Source organism: Agelaius phoeniceus, chromosome 4 (assembly GCF_051311805.1).
Source record: "Agelaius phoeniceus isolate bAgePho1 chromosome 4, bAgePho1.hap1, whole genome shotgun sequence".
In the NCBI taxonomy this organism is placed as follows: Eukaryota; Metazoa; Chordata; class Aves; order Passeriformes; family Icteridae; genus Agelaius; species Agelaius phoeniceus.
In genome coordinates this window covers 29,610,193-29,629,178 of record NC_135268.1, presented here as the reverse complement: position 1 = coordinate 29,629,178, position 18,986 = coordinate 29,610,193, and the positions used below count along the sequence as shown (strand labels likewise).

The window sequence follows — 18,986 nt, the reverse complement described above, 5'->3', positions numbered from 1 at the left end:
TAAACAGACTTGCATTACATTTTTGTTGGGGCTGACTGTGGCAGGCTTGATATGTGGTTATAGGGGGATTCATGGGCAGCTGAGTGAACAGCTGGGAATTCCATTGTTTGGTTCCAGTACCCTAACTGGAAAAGGCTCTGGACAACCCTGAGAAATATGGTGATCCATCTTTCCATTAAAACTTGGATAAAAGCCGATGTTCAAACCTGACTTTTTTTCATCAAAATGTCTTAAGGTAGTGGGACTGTAGAGCCAATTTTTATATCCTATCCTAATTGTAATCAGCCTTATTTAAATCAAACAAAGTCTGTTTGTGCTGAATTATGGAAATAACTGTAGTAAAATTCAGGTCAAAGATATCTAGAAGTAAAGCATTTCACCTACAAACCTTTACAAACTCCTACAAACCTAAAAGGCCTTTAAAAAGTTAGGGAATGAATTGACACCTGTGCAGTGTCATTCTCAAAGATGAGCATTAGCAAGTGCTTCTTGATTATTTCTAAACACACAGAAATGATCTTTTACGGACTGCAAGGTTCATAAACTGAGATATCTGTTAAAGAGCAGCTACTAGACCCCAATTTTTCATTAGTTTCTTTTGCCTTCCTGGTGCGTTTGGCGCATTGCGGAGTCCTTGAGGTTTCCTTTAACTCTCTAATATATTTGTGCTTTTTTCACTCTACTATATCTTATAATTCTTGCCATAAAAGACATGTTCTTTTGCCCTATATACCCAAATTCTTGATTCCTTCTTAGTCACAGAAGTCTCACAGTATCTAGCAGGTTTTCTCAAAGAGCCCTTCAGACGACATGAGATGTGCTTTCTTGGGCAACCATGCACCACTAACTAGAGAAGAGTTTTGCTTGTCAGAAGAACCCCTTTCAGGTTATGAATGACTGCAGAAATTCTTGTTTCTGCAACTGTTTCTTGTTGCTGGACTAATAATAAATTTTATTTCTACTTTTGAGTCAGCTTCCAAGTAGGAGCAGATGAAGCACAGCTTAATTTTGTCAGGATATGATAGTTTCTATTACATTAACTTTCAAGGGAACAAAATTATTCTTGACTTTTATTTCAAGTGCAGTAAATTCAAAGAATTATTCATTAAGAGATTAAAATAATGAAGGGGTAAAAAACTCTGGCTGAAAAGTTGAGCATTGGTACTGTATGTTCAGTACTGGGGAGTGTTGCAGTAAAGCTAAACTTGATTGGTTTTTTGTTTCAGGTAAAAATAATACTGTTCTAAAGGCAGAGTTTTGGTGGGCTTGAATTTTAAAGTAAGGTGCCTGCATATGCATCTGAGTAGAATCTATGAAGGCAAAAACACTATCAGAGGAAAAAGTTACTAGTACATAGAGTGGATTTTTGGTAGGGGACATCGTAGCTATTTGTAGGGTCAACTTTAACTCCACATTTCAATTCGGGCAAGCATTTCAAAATATAATATTTCACCTTTTAATACAATTTGGGGCAAGTAAGATGCAAGCCTTAAATTCCTGCTTAATAATGAATCCCTTAATATGGAAGGGATCTCCATGTTGAAAAAAAAAATTGCAAGCTTATAATTCAAACCATACCCATGTTTGGTTTCCCAGAGGTAACTTAATAGCACTTGCTGCTTGCTTCAATAAATGTTGCACCAAACTGCACTATGAAAAACCTTGCTCAACAGCATGGCTCTTCCCTCTGTATATAGATAGAAAAGACAAATGAAATAGGGGGAGCATATTGCATTAGAGCTTTATGAGAGGTGTGCTGCAGAGCCTTTATTCCATCAAGTGTGGTGTTAGATATATTTCACTCTCCCTTTCTTATACAAATAAAGCTTTCTTTCTCATATATAAAGATCGATATAATTGAGAAGAAGTGCAGTTGAGCCTTCAATAAACATCATAAAACCCCTTTCTCATTCCTGCTTAACCAAGATCAAAGCTGCAGACTGGTGCAGATATTCCATATGGAAGTGGAATTAGTTTGTCTTCTTTTATCCTTTCGTTGCATGTTTCTCACTTTTATCTTTAGAATTTTTTTAGTACCTTTTTCAAGCCTTGTACTTTCCAATTGCACAGGGGTGAATGAATGTGAATGAAATTCATTGTTTATGAGCTCATGTGCATACCCAAGGTTATTTTTTTTCTTCTCATGCACTGTATGAAGGATCTCCTACCTTGTATGCAGTTCTGGTTTTCTCAGTATTTTGAGAAGGCAGGTGGATTCACAAAAGCACAGAACAAAAAATAGGACGAGTTCTACAATGTCCCAGTTGTAGGGGGGAGAGTATTAATCCCAGTTGACAAACTGCAATGAAGGCAAGGCTGAGTTACTTCATGGGAATCTGAAGACCTTAGGGGATGGATTACTGAGAGCAGAAGAACAGATGCTCCTTTAGGATTGCAGAAATATGAAATTGTATTATGGCTGGAAGTTAGAACCAAGTAAATTCAAACAAAGTTTAAAGAATGAATTCTTAAATTTTCCTTATGGTGTAAGTACTGTCTTTATATGCATATTTTTAAAGAACTGCTACAATGTTTTAGTTAATAGGGACTGTAAATAGAAGGTACTTGCTTGTTTCATTTTCTGTGATATGAAACTGTGTGGTCAGACTGAAAGAGCTTTACAGCACTGTTAAGTTTCTTCTTTTGAAAGTGTGCAGCAATTCATAGCTTTTTGTTTCTACTTTGTGCATGTCTGTCTGAGTATTACGGAAGATTAGATGAGATTCTGAAAACAACATTGTGGCAAGTAATTTTTTTTTATCCCAGCATCATAAACCAAACTATTTTTCTCTGAGTTAAATGAGAAATACACTGTTTCTTTTCCTTACTATTAATATTCAGCATTTCATCAGAAAGAGGTATTTTTCAGATTGTTTTTACCATGGGAAATAAAGTATTCATCTCTCCAAATACATTTTAACAAATATTACCCTGTTTTAGTGTACTGGTAAGAGCTGGTTAACTTGAAATATCATCACCCGCTGCAATGTTGAGCATAACCCTTTATGATTTCCTGTGACAGAAAACTTTGTGAAAGGGTGAGCTTTCACAAATCTTAAAAAGATGGCAACAGTCCTTCAAGGAGTTTGTAGACATATAATGAACTCAAGAGACTAAATGATAGAGTCCCTTCTCTACAAGTTTCTACTCTACTTTTGCTGAGTAAGCTTTGTTTCAAGTATCTCCAGAGGGTGGAATGCACCAATGGGTGGAAAAAATGTAGAAATAATAATAGAAATAATTTATTCTAAAAGAAAGGGAAGACAAATAATTTAAGCATTAATCCTGGACTGGAGATACTCGTTCAGTTTATCCTTTTATAAGTGGGCTTATGTGGGATCCTTGACAAGTTTTTTATTCTCCTTAGTACATCTGTACTGCTCTTCCAACAGTGCATCCCACATCCTTTGTGTGCCCCAGAAACATTTTAACTCTGTGTACACTCTGTTTCCATATCTCCTGATCCTCACAGTGCAGCAGCTAGGCACTCAAAGGAGCTGTGGTGCACTGCAGGCAAGTGTCAGTCAGGCTGCCTGACCCTGACCAGCAGGCAGACACTGTGAAGCACAGTGAAGGCAAAGACCAGAAGCTGTATCTATTCCTCAGCCTCACGTTGTTACTCCATGGGGCTGTGATTGTCAACTACACTGGGGCTATTAAGCTACCCTGGCTTCATGTATACTGTTATTGTGTTACTCATCAAATCACAGTTTTTGATTATTTCACATGACCATCAAATGACTGAGGTTGGATGGGACATCTGGGAGCTCTCCTGTACACCTAGAGCCAGGACCATATCCAGGCACCTTTTGAGTAGCTCCAAGGGAGACAGATTGCACACCCTCTGCAGGCAGCATATGCCAGTTCTCACACGAAAAAAAGGCATTTCCTGATGCTCAGAGCAGCCTCCTGTGTTTCAGCTTGTGCCTGTTGCCTCTGTCTCAAACGATCACCCTAGTAACTCTGCGGAAGAGTATTAGTTACCATGTTTTACATCTTAAAGGGAAAGAACTGAAAAAATACAGTTCTAGATTTATTTTTGTCAGGTCTCAAGTAATTTTCTTAGAATGAGGACAGTAAAGAAAGATCATGAGTTTCTATCCTGGCACCATGCTGACAAAATATCCTAAACATACCGATAAATTTTCTAATGAAGTTGAATCATGTTCATGTGTTCAAATACATGTTCTTTACTTCTGTCATTAAAAGCTAAGTGTTCCATTTTTAATATTACTACCTATTTGTCAAGGCTTTAGGAGGGAGCAGAATATGTGAACGTGCTCTGCTTCCTAGACTGCAGTTTCAATACTTATTCTGAAATATTACTTATTCTAAACATAATATCCTGAGTTATTTTTCCAGTATTTCTGTGGGCAATCTTTCTGCCTTGGTCTTAGAAATAAGGAGATGTTGTCATTTCAAGGTGATGAGCTGATTTCTGCTAAAGATAATTTCTTCAGCCCCTTAAGGTTTTATGGGGGGGGTGAGATGGGGACGATGACAATCCATCTGTCTTCTGATGTTTATAATGTATTTAAAACACATTTGAAAATATTTTTTAATGTTTTCTTCTCTTTAGAAAATACGAAGGATATCCTCGTGATATATGAACAAGAAGCAGAAGAGTGGGCTCTGTATTTAAAATCTCTTTTTGGACTCATAGTGAACAAAGAAGGAATCTTACTCTACAATCTAGAAAATTCATCTTTGAAGCCCAAAAAGCTACTCTGTTTACTGTCTTATAAATGTAAACTCCTGATACTGTCATGTGGACTTCTTAACTGCCTGAATCAAAAGAGAAGTTACTTTCTGGAACAAGTTCTAAAACCTCCGGATAATGTGGTAATTCTGCTTTGTGGAGTGGAGAATTCAGAGATTCTTTACGAGATACTGACCTTAGCTGGTGGCAGCAAAGAGATTTCTACTGATCAGAAACCTGAGGAGTACATTTCTGTTGTTAAAGAAATTGTTCAACCAGGTAATATACTACTGTTTGTTTGTAATACTTAGGTCTCTTACCTCCTCTCAGCTCTTGCTATTTAGCAAAGATTTTGTCTACCAAGCAGAATGTTGTGCTTCTTTTTTGCATGCAAGGTGCCATTTTATTGGCATGGGAGCTTGTGCTTGAGAAAGACGTCCTGCAGCTCAGGTTTTTTACTCAGAGCTTAACCTAGTTCTGCATGTCCATGAACAACCAATAATATTCTTTTGAGCACTGGGGTAGAGAGACCCCAGCTGAATGAGTGACCTAGCTGGATGTCCCTGCTGCCTTGTGCTTAAGTAGGTAAGCTTAAGTATGCTATAGGGCTTTAAAACTGCCCCAAATGTCTACACATGGTCTGCCTGTATGAGGTGAGTGTTTTCAAAAGTACATTTTAGACTCCTTCTCCCCAACCATCTTCAGTATTCTTTAATAACCTTTTCCTCAGTACATATCTCAGACTTGACAATTTGGGCTCATTTGGTTGTCTGTTTTGGTTTCAGAAGGCAATATTTGCAATTTCTGTCTGTGTCCAATATGTAGCTTCAGACTGAAGCTTCTTGGCCATTTTTTAATGGGATGAAAACTGTGGGTCTATACTCTGTGTATGTATATGTATATATAGGAAGTAACTGTGCTTAGATACTATCAGTTGACACATGCACAGGAAATTGCAAACCTTTCTGCAGCAATGAACCGTTTCCTAGAAGACACGGGAGAGTTCTTTGGTTAGGTCAATGCATTCACAAGAATACTTATTACCTGTGCCCTTGGGACTTAAGTGTAATGCCAGATGTTTAGTAGGTGTTCAGATGATCACTTTGACAGTGACCAAAATCAGCAATTGCAGAGATTAGGAGAGAGCTGAATTAATGAATAGTTGTTGAAGGCCTCAGTCTCAGTGTGTATCTCTTTACTGGGGATGCATGGACTGTGGCTGGGATCAGACCAGTTCAGTGGACTGAGCTAGATCCAGGACTGGAAGTGGTGGTGATGCCTGGTGCTTCAGAGCTAAGCCCTCCTCCACACTCTTAGTTTAGAACTGCTCTGGCCCTGGTTTTTTTGTGCACTGGTGTACCCTTGCTGTCAGCCAGGCCAGCTTAGATCAGTGCTTGATAGGAGACCTCTGCTCTGTTGCACAGTGAAAGTGTTCCAAGTAAGATATTTGCTTTCATCTGAGTGTTGATTTAAGCTCTGAGGAAAGAAGATGCCCATGTTGTGTCATTATTTACCTTTGCTTAAAGATAATGGTGTCTATATATAGGATACTCTTTTGTAGAATCCTATTAAGCTCTTAGCCTTTGTGATACCTGTGACAGGGCTTTTGACAGACTGCACATCTGGGAAAGATTTTTCCCTTTTATTTAAAATTATTTGCTAAGGGGTTGTTGAGTATATAGAAGGATTATTTTTTCCTTGGAGCACTCTTTTTTTTGCCTTTCATTGGGACCAGAAACACAAGATTTCCCATTTCTCTTCCTATGTCATTGTCTTCAATCCCTTTTGTTTTCAGTGCTCATCCCTAGACCCTTATATTCTGCACCCTTTTAGAGATAGTAACGAAAACACTTTTGTGTATATTCTTTGTGGTCTTTAGATCCTTTTTTTCCCACTAAACTGTTCATTATTCTTAACTTATTCTCTCAAGCATTTGTAGCTTCTTGTCTCCTCAGTATTGACAAGAGCTGTCACTCTAAAAGTGACATTGAGCCTGAAAACTCAATACTGTGCTTTAATTATAATGGCCATACCACATGCCTTCCACTGCAACTAAATCCTGTTAATCCCTTAGGACAGTGGGCCATCATGATCCTAGGACTAATGGATGCCAGGGTTGAGGAGTGGCCTCTAGGCAGTTAGAACAGCTGAAGGTGGATGTTAAATCAGGTTGTTATCTCACAGTTTAACACTCTCCTGGAGAATGTTAACAATGGCATAGCATAGGTGCTAGTAGTCACCAGCCTTCCACTACAGATTTCCATACTCAGGAAAGCTCATGGGCAAGGTAAGTTCTTAGCTGTCTCTTCTCTCCTAGGTGCTATTCTCTTAGCACTATCCCTACAGCCTGAGATGGAAGAAGTGCAAAATAAGTCTCATTTTATATGCCCCCACAATTATTTCACCTGCCAGATGGTGCTGGTTTCATCTTCTTGGAGCAGACAGGGCTTTGTCTGTTACAACTTCCTTCTGGCTCTAAAGTAGTATATGTGCCAAATACATTAGGCAAAAATCAAAACTAATTAAAATGTTGAGTAAAACTAAATGGAACAGAAGATGCAGGGGATTTTGTACTCAGCAAAGAGCTTGTTTGTAATGTGGTTCAAACATAAAATCTGAATGATTTGTCATTCCTGTTTGAACGTCTTCTTGGAAGAGTAAAGGGAGAGCTAAGATATGGAGGAGTGACCTTTCTGACATATATTTCCAGGATGCTGACAGACTTTATTATATTCGTCTTCTGCATGAAGAGGATCACAAATATTTTTATTGTTGTCAAAAGATTCTTTTTGCAGGATTTGTTACTAAAATATTTTGCTGTTTGAAAATGCCAAATTCAGATTCTGAGTTGGTTTTGAATTTTGTAGGTCCAGTGGCTATTGCCATAAAAAAGATAACCCCCAGAGAGGGAGGAGAACACTCAGGAGTTTTATTTTTCTATATTAACATCTAAGATGGTCCAGTGAGACTCTAGAATTGACTGTTCTTTATCAGCTTTTCCCAATATTGTTGAAAGTAGAATTAGGAAATATGTTTTGCTTGTGTCTGTCTTTTCCTTCTCATGTGTCTTTCTGCTACTTGTCCTTGGTCTGCTGAGTTGTGTACCCTTTTTTAGATTAAATTGACATATTTTCAATGTATTGATTCAGTGCCCTGGTGTATTAAACGTAGCTGGGGTTTTTCTGTTTAATCCTGAAAGACTTCAAATTCAGGCGAGCATGTGTTTATCTAAAGGATCTATAGATAGATATTTACTTCTGTAGGTAGTTAACTTAAATCCTTAAATGTCCTCAATTTCTCCTGAAGTTGTCCTCAATATTAATGATGCAAAAAGAGAACAGGTCTTATCTAAAGCAACTAATTTTCTGTGACACTGTTTCCAAAATGCATTGACACTTTTATTAAACTTTTGGTGGGGCTTCTTGGTACAGCTTAGGAGCCCTAAGTATCCATTAGTCTGCTTGTGGTTTTATTAGGTTTCATTTTTTAAAGCTCCACAAAAGCAACTCTTGTCATTTCCACTTCCAGATTTTTCCCCAAGCAGTGATATCCCTTTTTTCTTTTAATGCCAAAATATGGACAAGAATTTTACTTCTACAAAAAAATTTGATAGTTGTGAACAGCACATCAAATCTATATGTATCCATTCATTAGCTGCTATTTTATTAAAAAGTGAGAGGTACATAAAGTAATATAACCCAACTAGAAAATGGTACCCAGAGTCTTTCACAGCCCAGGAAAGATTCTCAGAACAAATTTGGAACTTTTACCTGAGATGGCAATATGCCATTAATTTCTGATTGTTTACCTAAAAGATATTCCATGTATCTGCAAGCAATTTTAATGACCAAGAAGAGTAATGTTAAGAAAACTACTTTTGCAACTAGTAGTATGGTATAAATGTGGACAAATGGGATACTAGCATAGGGGGCTTTTCTCTAATAAGTAAATGCGGGAAAAACAGGCTGGGGGTTAAAATAGGGCTTAACTCATGCAGGTGTTCAGACCACTTCAGATACTGAGGGCCTAATTTCCATTGTGCAGACCACAGAAAAGAGAAAGAAATAATTATATTTTTATCATAACTTTTATGGTATCTGTTTCCTGTTTGATTTCTAGTGCAGTGGCATTAATTTTATTGTGATTTGATGTAACATTGAATACTGAAGTAATGTTTCACATTTTGACTCCACTGCTTTGCTTGTTCTCCTGTAAAATCCTCTTCACATTGGTACTCAAATACAAGTAATGAATGCCAATGGGTTTTCTTAGGCTATGAGCAAGATTTGTGCTGATGACCTAAACCCCTGATTTAAGTAGGAACTTTACCATTGGCTTCAATGGGAAAGTGCTTCACCTAAATTTTGACGCTGACTTGGAGTCTATGAGAAAATTAAGCTAAAGTGCTTAAGCTAAAAAAGCCCAAAGTTGAAGAAGAGAATGACTAGAATTTTTGGTCTTGTTTGTTTGTGAATACTAAATACTGTGTGTGTATGTGACCTAAGTCTTGGTTGTGAAGATTTCTCTCCTGAACGTGCAAGACTGAGCAAATAGAGAAAAGTTGGTGGGTGGTTCTGGCCTTGTTCACTGCCAGGAGAGGTTTCAATAAATGAGACCACATGGTTGTGCTTCTATTTACTCCTTCCCCAATGTATTTACATTTAGACAGTGCATACCACTGTTGGGGTTTTAAGGTAGTGATGTCATCTGCTTATTTTAGACCACCTCAAATGCCAATTACATTTTTTTAATTAAAATGAAAATAGTCTGTGTGACAGTATCATAACCACAAGAGCAGAAGGGACATTTTGTTAGTTGGTGTGTGCTGCAGTATAACTCTCATTTCCATTTTGCCCTGACAATAGTCTTTGAACTGCTCTGCAGGGACTGCTAAGATTACCAGAGTATTACATCTTCCTGAGATGCTTTGCTTTTCCATTCCACTCAGGAGGCATGCCAGTGCAGTGATGGGGGTTGGTAATGACTGCCAACAAAAAAACTGGTTTGTGTCACCAACTTCCTTTGTCTGACATGAGATCCTGGCTATTTCAAAGCAGAAGAGAAACTGAAGTGATTGTCTGGAGGTGGCAACCCTGGATAAGATGTTGAGACTGTCATCCCCTGTCACTTAAACTGTTTGACTTCTTTCCTATTTCTTCTCTTTTTTCTGCAAAATTCTGAGAAGACTTTACTTGTTAGGGTTTGTTTGTTAGGGTTCTTAGCAGCTCATGTTGTAATCTATGTAGCTAGTCATGGTACCCTTGGATTCTGAAGTATGTGTCATGTATGTGATGGTTTTTCCTCTTATTTTTGCCAATAATTGGATGAAAAGTTATGACACCCAGAAAAGTGAGTGCACTGACATCTTAAAGTTTTTAGCATGTCTTTTTAGATTTTTTTTAACATTTTTTAGCAGCATTTAGGACACACTCATTAAAATTTAACTTAATAATAGAAGTCAGATGACTAGAACATAAGCATTATTGCAACAGCATGTACTAAACATACTGCAATTTTACTTGTTTGTTTAGTTTATAATTTTTTTAAAAAACTAAATTAATGACTTTATCATTTTTAGTCTGCTCTTTCAAGGTTTGAAATGGACATCAACCAAATTTGTATCGTTTATGGCCCAGTCATCAGTCAGTATTTAATTACAGTTGTGAGACTGTTTCTCAAGCTGACAAATAATTTAAGACTCCCTACAAGTATGTTTGCAGGTAATGCTGTAAAATGGCTGTGCGAATCTGTAGTCTTATATGTCCTTCATGTAATGTATTATTTAGTCTGACTGAGTCTTGCACTGTGCTTACCAGTCACAATTGCTGAAAAGTTATCATTGGAAGGCATCTGGAGAAGACCTCTGTAAAGGTACCCCTTGTATATTTTTTGGCACACAACTGTTGTTATAGCAAAATTGGTACTTGTAATTTCACCATAATGTTACTTCTGTTAGATTAGTGCCATCTTCTTGGAAATGGGATAAAATAAGGGGTGTTTTGCTGTCCAAACTAAAATTGTCACTTATCCCTGAAAAAAATGCAGTATGACACCTATTTAAGTTTATAGTAGAAAAACAGAATCAGATTTTACTCTTGGTAGGGTCTGTGTGCACTTACTTAAAAGGCTTTGAGTCCAGAACTTGGTCCTGAAAAATGTTAATACAGTATCTTATGGGGCACAGCCTGAGAGAGTTGGGCCTTGAGAAGAGACAACTGAGAAGGGACCTCCTTGATGTTTATCAGTACCTGAAGGGAGAGTGCCAAGGGGGATGGAGGCAGGCTTAGTGATGCCAAGCAATAGGATGAGAAAGAATGAACAGAAACTGATGTTCCACCTAAATGTGAGAAAGAACAACTTCTCTGCATGGGTGACTGAACACTGGAACAGATTGCCAGAGAGGTTGTGGAGTCTCCCTCACTGGAGATGTTCAAGAGCAATTCTTTGCCATGTGTTTCAGGATGACCCTGCTTGAGCAGGGAGGTTTGGACCAGATGAGCCACAATGGTCCCTTCCAACCAGACCCATTCAGTGATTCTGTGTTGGATGCTGTTTGACCTCTTTTGTCATGGCACTGAGTGCACCCTTAGCACATTTGCTGCTGACACCAAGTTGTGTGGTGCAGTTGACATGCTGGAGGGAAGGGATGCCATTTGGAGGGACCTTGACAGGACCTTCAAGTGAGTCCATGCAAACCTTGGAAAGGCCAGCAAGGCCAAGTGCAAGGTCCTGCATGTGTCATGGCAATCCCAAGCACAAATACAGTCTGGGTGGAAAATGGATTGACCCTGAGGTCTTACAGGTGTTGGTTGATGAGATCAATATGTGCACTCACAGCCCAGAAAGCCAACTGCATCCTGGGCTGCATCCAAAGCAGCATGGGCAGCAGGGTGGGGGAAAGGATTCTGCCCCTCTGCTCTGGTGAGACTCCACCTGCAGAGCTGCATCAGCTCTGGAATGAGCAACATATGAGCAATGTGGACCTGCTTGAGCAAGTCCAGAGGAGGCCATGAAGATGCTCAGAGTACTGGAGCACCTCTCCTGCAGACACACTAGGAGAGCTGGGGCTGTTCAGCCCAATGCATAGAAGGTTCTGGGGATAGGATGAGGGGGGACAGCTTTGAACTGGAGGAGGGTAGGCTTAAGCTTGATGTTAGGAAGAAGTTCCTTACAATGAGAATGGTGAGGCACTGGAATGGATTGCTCAGAGAACCTGTGGATGCCCCATCCCTGGATGTGTTTGAGGCCAGATTGGATGAGGTTTGTGCAGTCTGGTCTATGGGAAGGTGTTGCTGCCCATAGCTAAGGAGTTGGAGCTAAATGTTCTTCCGGGTCCTTTCCAACCCAAACCACTCTGTGATTGTGGTACTGTCTGTAACCAGATCTATTGTATTATGAAACAGAGCACTGTCTTGTCTTCAAAACTTGTCTTCCAAATGTCTGTATCCATTTAATGCACATGATTCTATTTTTATCTTATACCCAACTCCTCTCGCATTGTTTCCTATATTAACTTCTAGGGAAATGTCTTCCTCAAGAACACTTTTCTCACCAGCTCTGGTAAATTGAAAAAAAAAAAAATCATTCAAAGGGATATTTACTGAAAAAGGATAAATACAGATCTCTCTAGAAAAAGAAATCTTAGAACAAATCCAAGGGCTAGTTCCTCTGTTCCTCTGTACTAGCCCTTGGGTTTGTTCTAAGATTTCTTTTTCTATCTGCAGACTAATAGCTTTATCTTATATTTAAAATACATATAGATTTTAATCTTAAAAAAAAAAAAATTGGAAATCAGTGTAATATCTTCTTTCTTTCTTCTTTTTTCCTAGATAAACCATGGGATGAAAATCCTGGAGATTCTGTGTCTTACATCTATGAAGCAGTTCTTGCAGATGGTGAGTTGAATTCTCCATGCCTTTCAGAGCATAAAGCCAGTACTTTTCAGAAAATTAAATTTGTTCTCTTACATCTTGTTAGACATGAAAGGCAATAACCATCCCTACCACAGCATACAGTTGTGTAAAGGAACGTGCCTTGTTCTCAGACATCCACCCCCACATCAATACCCACACAATCTTGTAAGGTGTGAAAAGGGGAGGAGATACAACAGGGTTGGGTTTTTTTACTGTGATTTCGGTGTAGAAAAAAAAGACATGGAGAACTTTCCTTTTTCCCAGCATGAGGAGTTTTGCTTGTAAGAAAGAGTTGATTTAAAATTTAATTTATGTCAGTCCTACTCACATCACATTTGCATCATTCACCAGGGGCTGGGAGAAGATCTGCATCCCAGCTTCAGCCCCTGTTGACATTTGCCATTTTGGTTTATTTGTAGCTGTGAAAGTTTATAAAGAGTTTTAGTAGGAATTACAGATTAATAAAAGCAAGTTAAGATTTTGCCAAAGAGCTATATAGCATGTTTCCTGTCCTCAGTTCTTACTTGGAGAATTTTATTTCTGGGTTGACACTGATGCAAAGTAATTGGCTTAATAGCACCAGCATGCTTACCAATGCAAAGGGACAAGTAAGTTATTCTAGAATTCCTGGCATAGCAGTTCTGTGCTGCTGGACTCTGAGGTTAGTGGCTCTCTTTCCTATTCAACCCCCTTCCATATTCTGATAAGAGTCTCTTTGTGAGTATCTTGGCATCTTGGGTGTATTGGTGTGATCTCAAGCAGAAAGCTGCTGTAAAGCTGTGCAAGTTTATCCCTTGAGACCTATTGTCTAGGTTTCTATGGATGTCTCTTTTGGCCCTGGGTTGAATGTGCCATGAGTTAGTGCACTGAAGTGTCTTGGTATGAAGAAGGCTTTCTGGCTCATCATCCAAGTATGAAATATGTTGACCCCACCATTTCTCTCATTCATCACTGTTACGTGCAAAAAATGAGACAGTAAAATAGGGAATGGTTAGAGGAAACAGAGTCCCAAGAAAAGAAAGGACTGAGGATTAAGTCCAAGTTTACTGTCAATTGAATGGTTGATAGTGAAATAAAGTGATTTGGGCACTTTCCAGAAAAGAAAGTCTGCATTAAAAGCAAAAGTTTCACTTGAAATCTTTGCAGAAGTTCCCTGAACAGTGGATCTCAGTCAGCTTTTGGCAGTCATCCTGAAAGCAGTGATTGTCTGCAGCCTTTGCTGGTTAATGATGTCTAGTTATTGCTAAGAGGACCAAAGGGATGATCCATTGTTGTGATGAGTGAAGGAGCCAGTTAGAAACGAGGGATTCCCAGTAATAGCATCCTGTATATGAGGTTATGGCTGACTCCCAGGCAACTATAAGAAAATGCATGGCAACATTCCTTCTGTATGGATGCAACAGGGAACAGTTACCTGATACCACTGCAGAGCTTTGGAGGGAAAAGTAGCCCAAGAAGTGGAATGATTGGAATTTCTGGGATTAAGTACATCAGTCAAAGCCAAGAAAGATAAGATGGCAACTGCAAATTAGCCAGTATTTGTGCCCTCCAGAATGTAGGGTAAACAGACAGGGTTTGACTTCGGAAGAAATGTAAAAAAGTGTTTCCAGGGACTGTCTCTTCTCTATGCTTCTGCCTAATAAGAAAGTGTATGCAGTGCTAAATTGAATGAAACACACAGAACAGAAGTGTGAGGAGAAATTATAAGCTAAGAAAGGGTTTTTGCCAGAACCCTATAAATTCCCAAAAGAATGGTGCTTTAAGTAAGGTCTGAAGTGGATAGTGGCTTGCTGAAAGCTGACGTTTGTTTTGTAGATACAAGCATCATACAAAAGAAAGGATAACCTGAAAGAAGGTGGAATTTTAGCTTGAACTGGAATGAAAGTTGAACAGAAGTATAAATCTAAATGAGGAATCTAAAGCAACAGGGGTGGAAAGAACAGTGAGTAGATGACAGGACATATCAAAAACAAGATCACTAAAAAAATACTCCTATATTCATTAAAACAAAGACAGGGAATGAGCAAGGCGCTAACAATCAATAAGAAGTGATTGACTAAAGTGAATTGTGCAAGGCCTTGAGGAAAAAGGTCAGACAGTACATTGGAAAATGGAAAAACAATATGATCATTGAAATCCTTTGGGGAAATATGAGCTACAAGCAGATGTGAAAACAATTGATTTGCTGCTGAGTGAGGGAAAAGATCCAGTTGTAGAATACTAATGACCATAATATGAATATATGAGGACTCAGTCCTGTAGGTGATAACAGAATAAATCAGCTCTTCAGCCACTCACAAATATTTTTATGTGTTTTATTTATTTTTGGTTTCTGTGTAAGAAAAGAGCACTTGTTATAATTACTACAGAGCCATATTTTGAGACTATCCCTTGTCGTTCCTCAGGAAATTTTCTGTTCCCCAAAGAATCATTATTTATAATTTGTACTAAGGTAGAAAAATGAAGCAATTGTACTAGGATCTGGGTATACCACCTTGTCACCACAATATAAAATATGAATGCATTATTGTGGAACTACAAAATAGAGCTCAACTCGGATTTAGATAGCCATTATGTGATGCTCAGCTTCTGAAAAGGCTCCTCCCCTTCTGTGAAACAGCTTTGCCTTAACATTTACCACTAAAGCTTTTATCCTAGCACTGATTAACTGAAGCAATTAGGGATGGGCAAGTGGAGCACAAAAGGTAATTTTAAAGGGTGATAGCTGTCTGCCTATTAAGTTTAACAGCAGACATGTTTTGGTCCTGCTCAGAGGTCTCATCAAGGTAAGATGTATGTGCATACATTTGTATCTGTATCCTTTACCAAACTAAGCTGACAACAGGCCAGCATTTTTTAACAAAACAAATGGCATCCCCTCTGCAGATAAAGAGTTCTAAGAGTACCTCTGCTATGCTATTCTTCTCCTATAATGCTATCTAAAATCCTATTTTAATAAAATGTGACTGTTCTGTTGGATTAAAGGACATTGTCTTAAAAAATTAAGACCTCAGATTACCTTCCTATTCATAACTCTAACAACAGGGAAATAATCAGGAGTTAGAAAACAAGCATGGTTTTCAGATGTCTAAAAATATCACTCTTGTGTTCCCAGGAAAGTGGTGTACCTTTTAGCCCACTTTAAGGGTCAATAGCTATTTCAAACTAAAGATGAGAGTAAATTTCAAAGCAGCCTGTCCTCACTGAGTCAGTCCTGCTGACAACCCTTTTTTTTTTTTCCTTCTTTAATACCAAGCATCTCTGAAGTGAGTCTTTCTGCTGACAGCAGCTGTGGCAGCATGGCACAGGAGACATGTGGTCTCTTAGACAAATCCCATGTAATTTAGAGCTGTACAGATCAAGAAAAGCATCATAAATTTAATCCAGACATTGATAAGAGCCCTGTGCAGGTATTGAAGCTCTGCTGTCATTCTGAGACTAAGACACCCTCTTTGGTAAATTACCTGCTGCAGTCCAAGCTAGCTTCTTACCAGATTGATTTAAGGGATGCTGTAACATGGAGTATATTGTTTTGTGTCAGTATACATTCTGATATTATTAATGACATGTCTGAGCAGGGTGAAGGCTGAGAATGCCTTCTACCAGTGCCTCTCCCTCCAGCCTCTCCCACTGCAGTTGTGAAAGGACTTGAGTTATGTTAAACTTCATGATTTTCCATCCATGTTCTTTTTTGACGATTTTAAAGAATAGTCTTCATAAAGAGAGTAGCTTCAAACATGGCCAAAATAAAGTATGACTACTCAGGCCTTGAGAGTGATACCTGTAAAAACTTAAACCCCTTTTCAGCTTGAATGTTGTGCCGCCCTGAAGTATGTTTTGATTCTCAGACCCTCCTCTTTGTGTCCTTTTATATGTGTGTATTTCTAAAGGTAACAATGTGCCATTCTTGTGTCCAAGCACAGAGTGCAGTTTTGGCCAGGCCAGTTATGGAGGAATTGAATTGGAGTTTTGAGGTAAAGGAGGCACTTGGCAGCTGCAGCTGGCCCCTTTGCAATAATAAATAATTTGCAGGAGGATTTTATCAGATTAACAAGTTTTGGAGGTTTTACAACCCTGGATGCCTCTGCTATCAGTCCTTCTGTCTTCAGTGTTACTTTAAGTCAGTAGCAGGAGGATAGCCTGTCTCAGTTGCAGCAGCACATCTCATTTTGGGCAATGTTTAGTGCTGTATAATCCTTCACTGAAGCAGAGGTGAGAAGAGTGTGTGCTGATAGCACAGAGAAATGGAACAAAACCACCCAAGTGTTCTTACTGTGGTAGAACTCCAGTAGCTCTGAAGTGGATGGAAGGACTCTATAATAAATCATTAGGCTTCAATAACTGAACTTCTGGTACACACAGAGGGGCAGACTTCAGTTTACTTCTCCGTGGAGAAGTGTGCAGACTCCAGAAAGTGGAAATAACAGGCTTGGGCTCCATCAACAGCTCTGCGCAGCACCCAAATGACCTCAGGCAGGTAGTTGTTATTTCCAAACTAATCAGTATGCCTAATAGAAACTTTTTGGGGCAGTCTTGCTATGTGTCAAACTCATCAGAGTAGTCATGTTCCTAGTGCTGCTGGTGAAGCTGAAAGTCATGGATTTCATTGCAGAAAAAAATAATAGAATGAATTGATATGCAGTAAAAGATAAAATCAGTCCCAAGGAGCATCTAAATATATCCATCCTAGCTAAAGCACTGACAAAATCAAACATGTCTTCCAAATCACAGACCAGTTGGAACCAGGTCATTGTTATAACTTTAGATTGCTTCTGAATGCACAGTCACAATCATATGAAAGTATATATGAAAAGAAATGCCTACATTTTCATGCAAGTTATTTCTTAAAGATTATTGAAAAACTCATGCTAAATTGCCTTTTGCAGTTTGGGGAATTATTTGAAGGCAGAATCTTTTGGTTTTACTATCAGATCCCAAAAGGCTAAACATAATAAGTCTTTCATATTCTGTTTAGATGCATTCATGATGACTCCATTAGGCTACAGTTATATCAGAGTGATAAATTGTTGTGCACAAAAACATACCTGATGATAAAATACTAGATGAACATGTAAGTCCACAGCAAATCAGTCTTTGCCTGCATGTGTATCGTAACTCAGAAAATAATAGATGTGGGGTTTTTCAGGGATTGCTGTTATGGGAGAGAAATAGATGTTAATGAAAACTGCAGCACCATTGGTTGCTAAGATGACATAAACACCAACTTTATATATAATATTCAGAAAAGGAAAAACTCTTCTTGAGAGCTTTTAAAGAAGCTGTCAGTTTGATATTTATTTGCAAGAAAAGTTGTACACCATAGATACAGTAATAGAAATATTTTGGAGATGTGGGCAAAATAGGCAAACTTACAGAAAGCTACTGTTTTTGACAGAAGAACTCAACCATGCAGGAGAAACTGGGGCTGAGAATGCTTTTGAGAAAAACAAAAATAACTGTCAGTATATTTGCAAAAGATAGTACTCTCAACATAGGAGCATTATTTAAAGTTTGTTCACTAATAAATATGTTTATCATGGTTTGGAATTTATTCATCATGGAAAACAAATGAAAGAAATTTAGAATGAAGTCAGACATTTTTGTGTTTGAGTGTGTATTAATAATTTTCTGTGATTTTTGGAAATCTTTTCATTCCTAAGCCTTCTCTCACCATTGTAAAAGAAAACTTCAGCAGAGCAGAAAAGGGGACTTGCTTTGAAATAATATCTTAGAGAGTGCTTGTGGTAAAAATGAGTAAATCCCACATTTATGCAAGGAACACAGAACCACTGAAAGAAGCCCAGTGTGGTGTATGTTTTCTGCCTCCCTGTTTCTCACAGCCTTTCTCGGGTAATTTATAGAGCAATTTGTGCAGTTAGAGGCTCCCTTTCAATCCCACTCTGCTGCATTTTCTGCTGAGCTCATACAGCATTTGCAGATACACTTTAACAAGATTATCTTTCATAAATGTCTATGATAAACTTGTAGTGAATTGCAAGAACATGATGTGCCTGTCTTTTTTTCCTGTTTTTTTTCCCCACATTTCAGGTGGTTACTTCATTTTTTTTCTGTATGGTTCTTCTTTAATTTTTTTTTCAGTATGGCTCTTCTTTAATCCATATTTCTGCTGGGTACTCACAGAACCATTTGACTTCAGGCTTCTGAATTGCAGGGAAGTCACTTATACATGGGAACCTTTTCAGTTATACCTCACAGAACCCAGAGGCACCACCTCTGCTTTACCTCATGTTGTGCTGGAGAGTGCACCTACCATACTACACAGGATGTCTCCTGCACTTAAAGCATCTGCTGTAATCCTCTTTTTTTTTAAGTCTTTGACACTGGAACACCCTGACTTTTCTTTCAGGTGGCAA

The 18,986-nt window shown here is 38.5% G+C and overlaps 1 protein-coding gene across 1 annotated transcript in view; it reads left to right on the top strand.

Moving 5' to 3' along the window:
* The window catches only part of BANK1 (B cell scaffold protein with ankyrin repeats 1), a 135,934-nt gene that overhangs the window by 14,784 nt on the left and 102,164 nt on the right, over positions 1–18,986 (top strand). The window contains exons 2-3 of the mRNA XM_054633216.2: positions 4,580–4,978; positions 12,529–12,594. Coding sequence (XP_054489191.2) covers positions 4,580–4,978; positions 12,529–12,594 — 465 coding nt within the window. The remainder of the gene's footprint in view (positions 1–4,579; positions 4,979–12,528; positions 12,595–18,986) is intronic.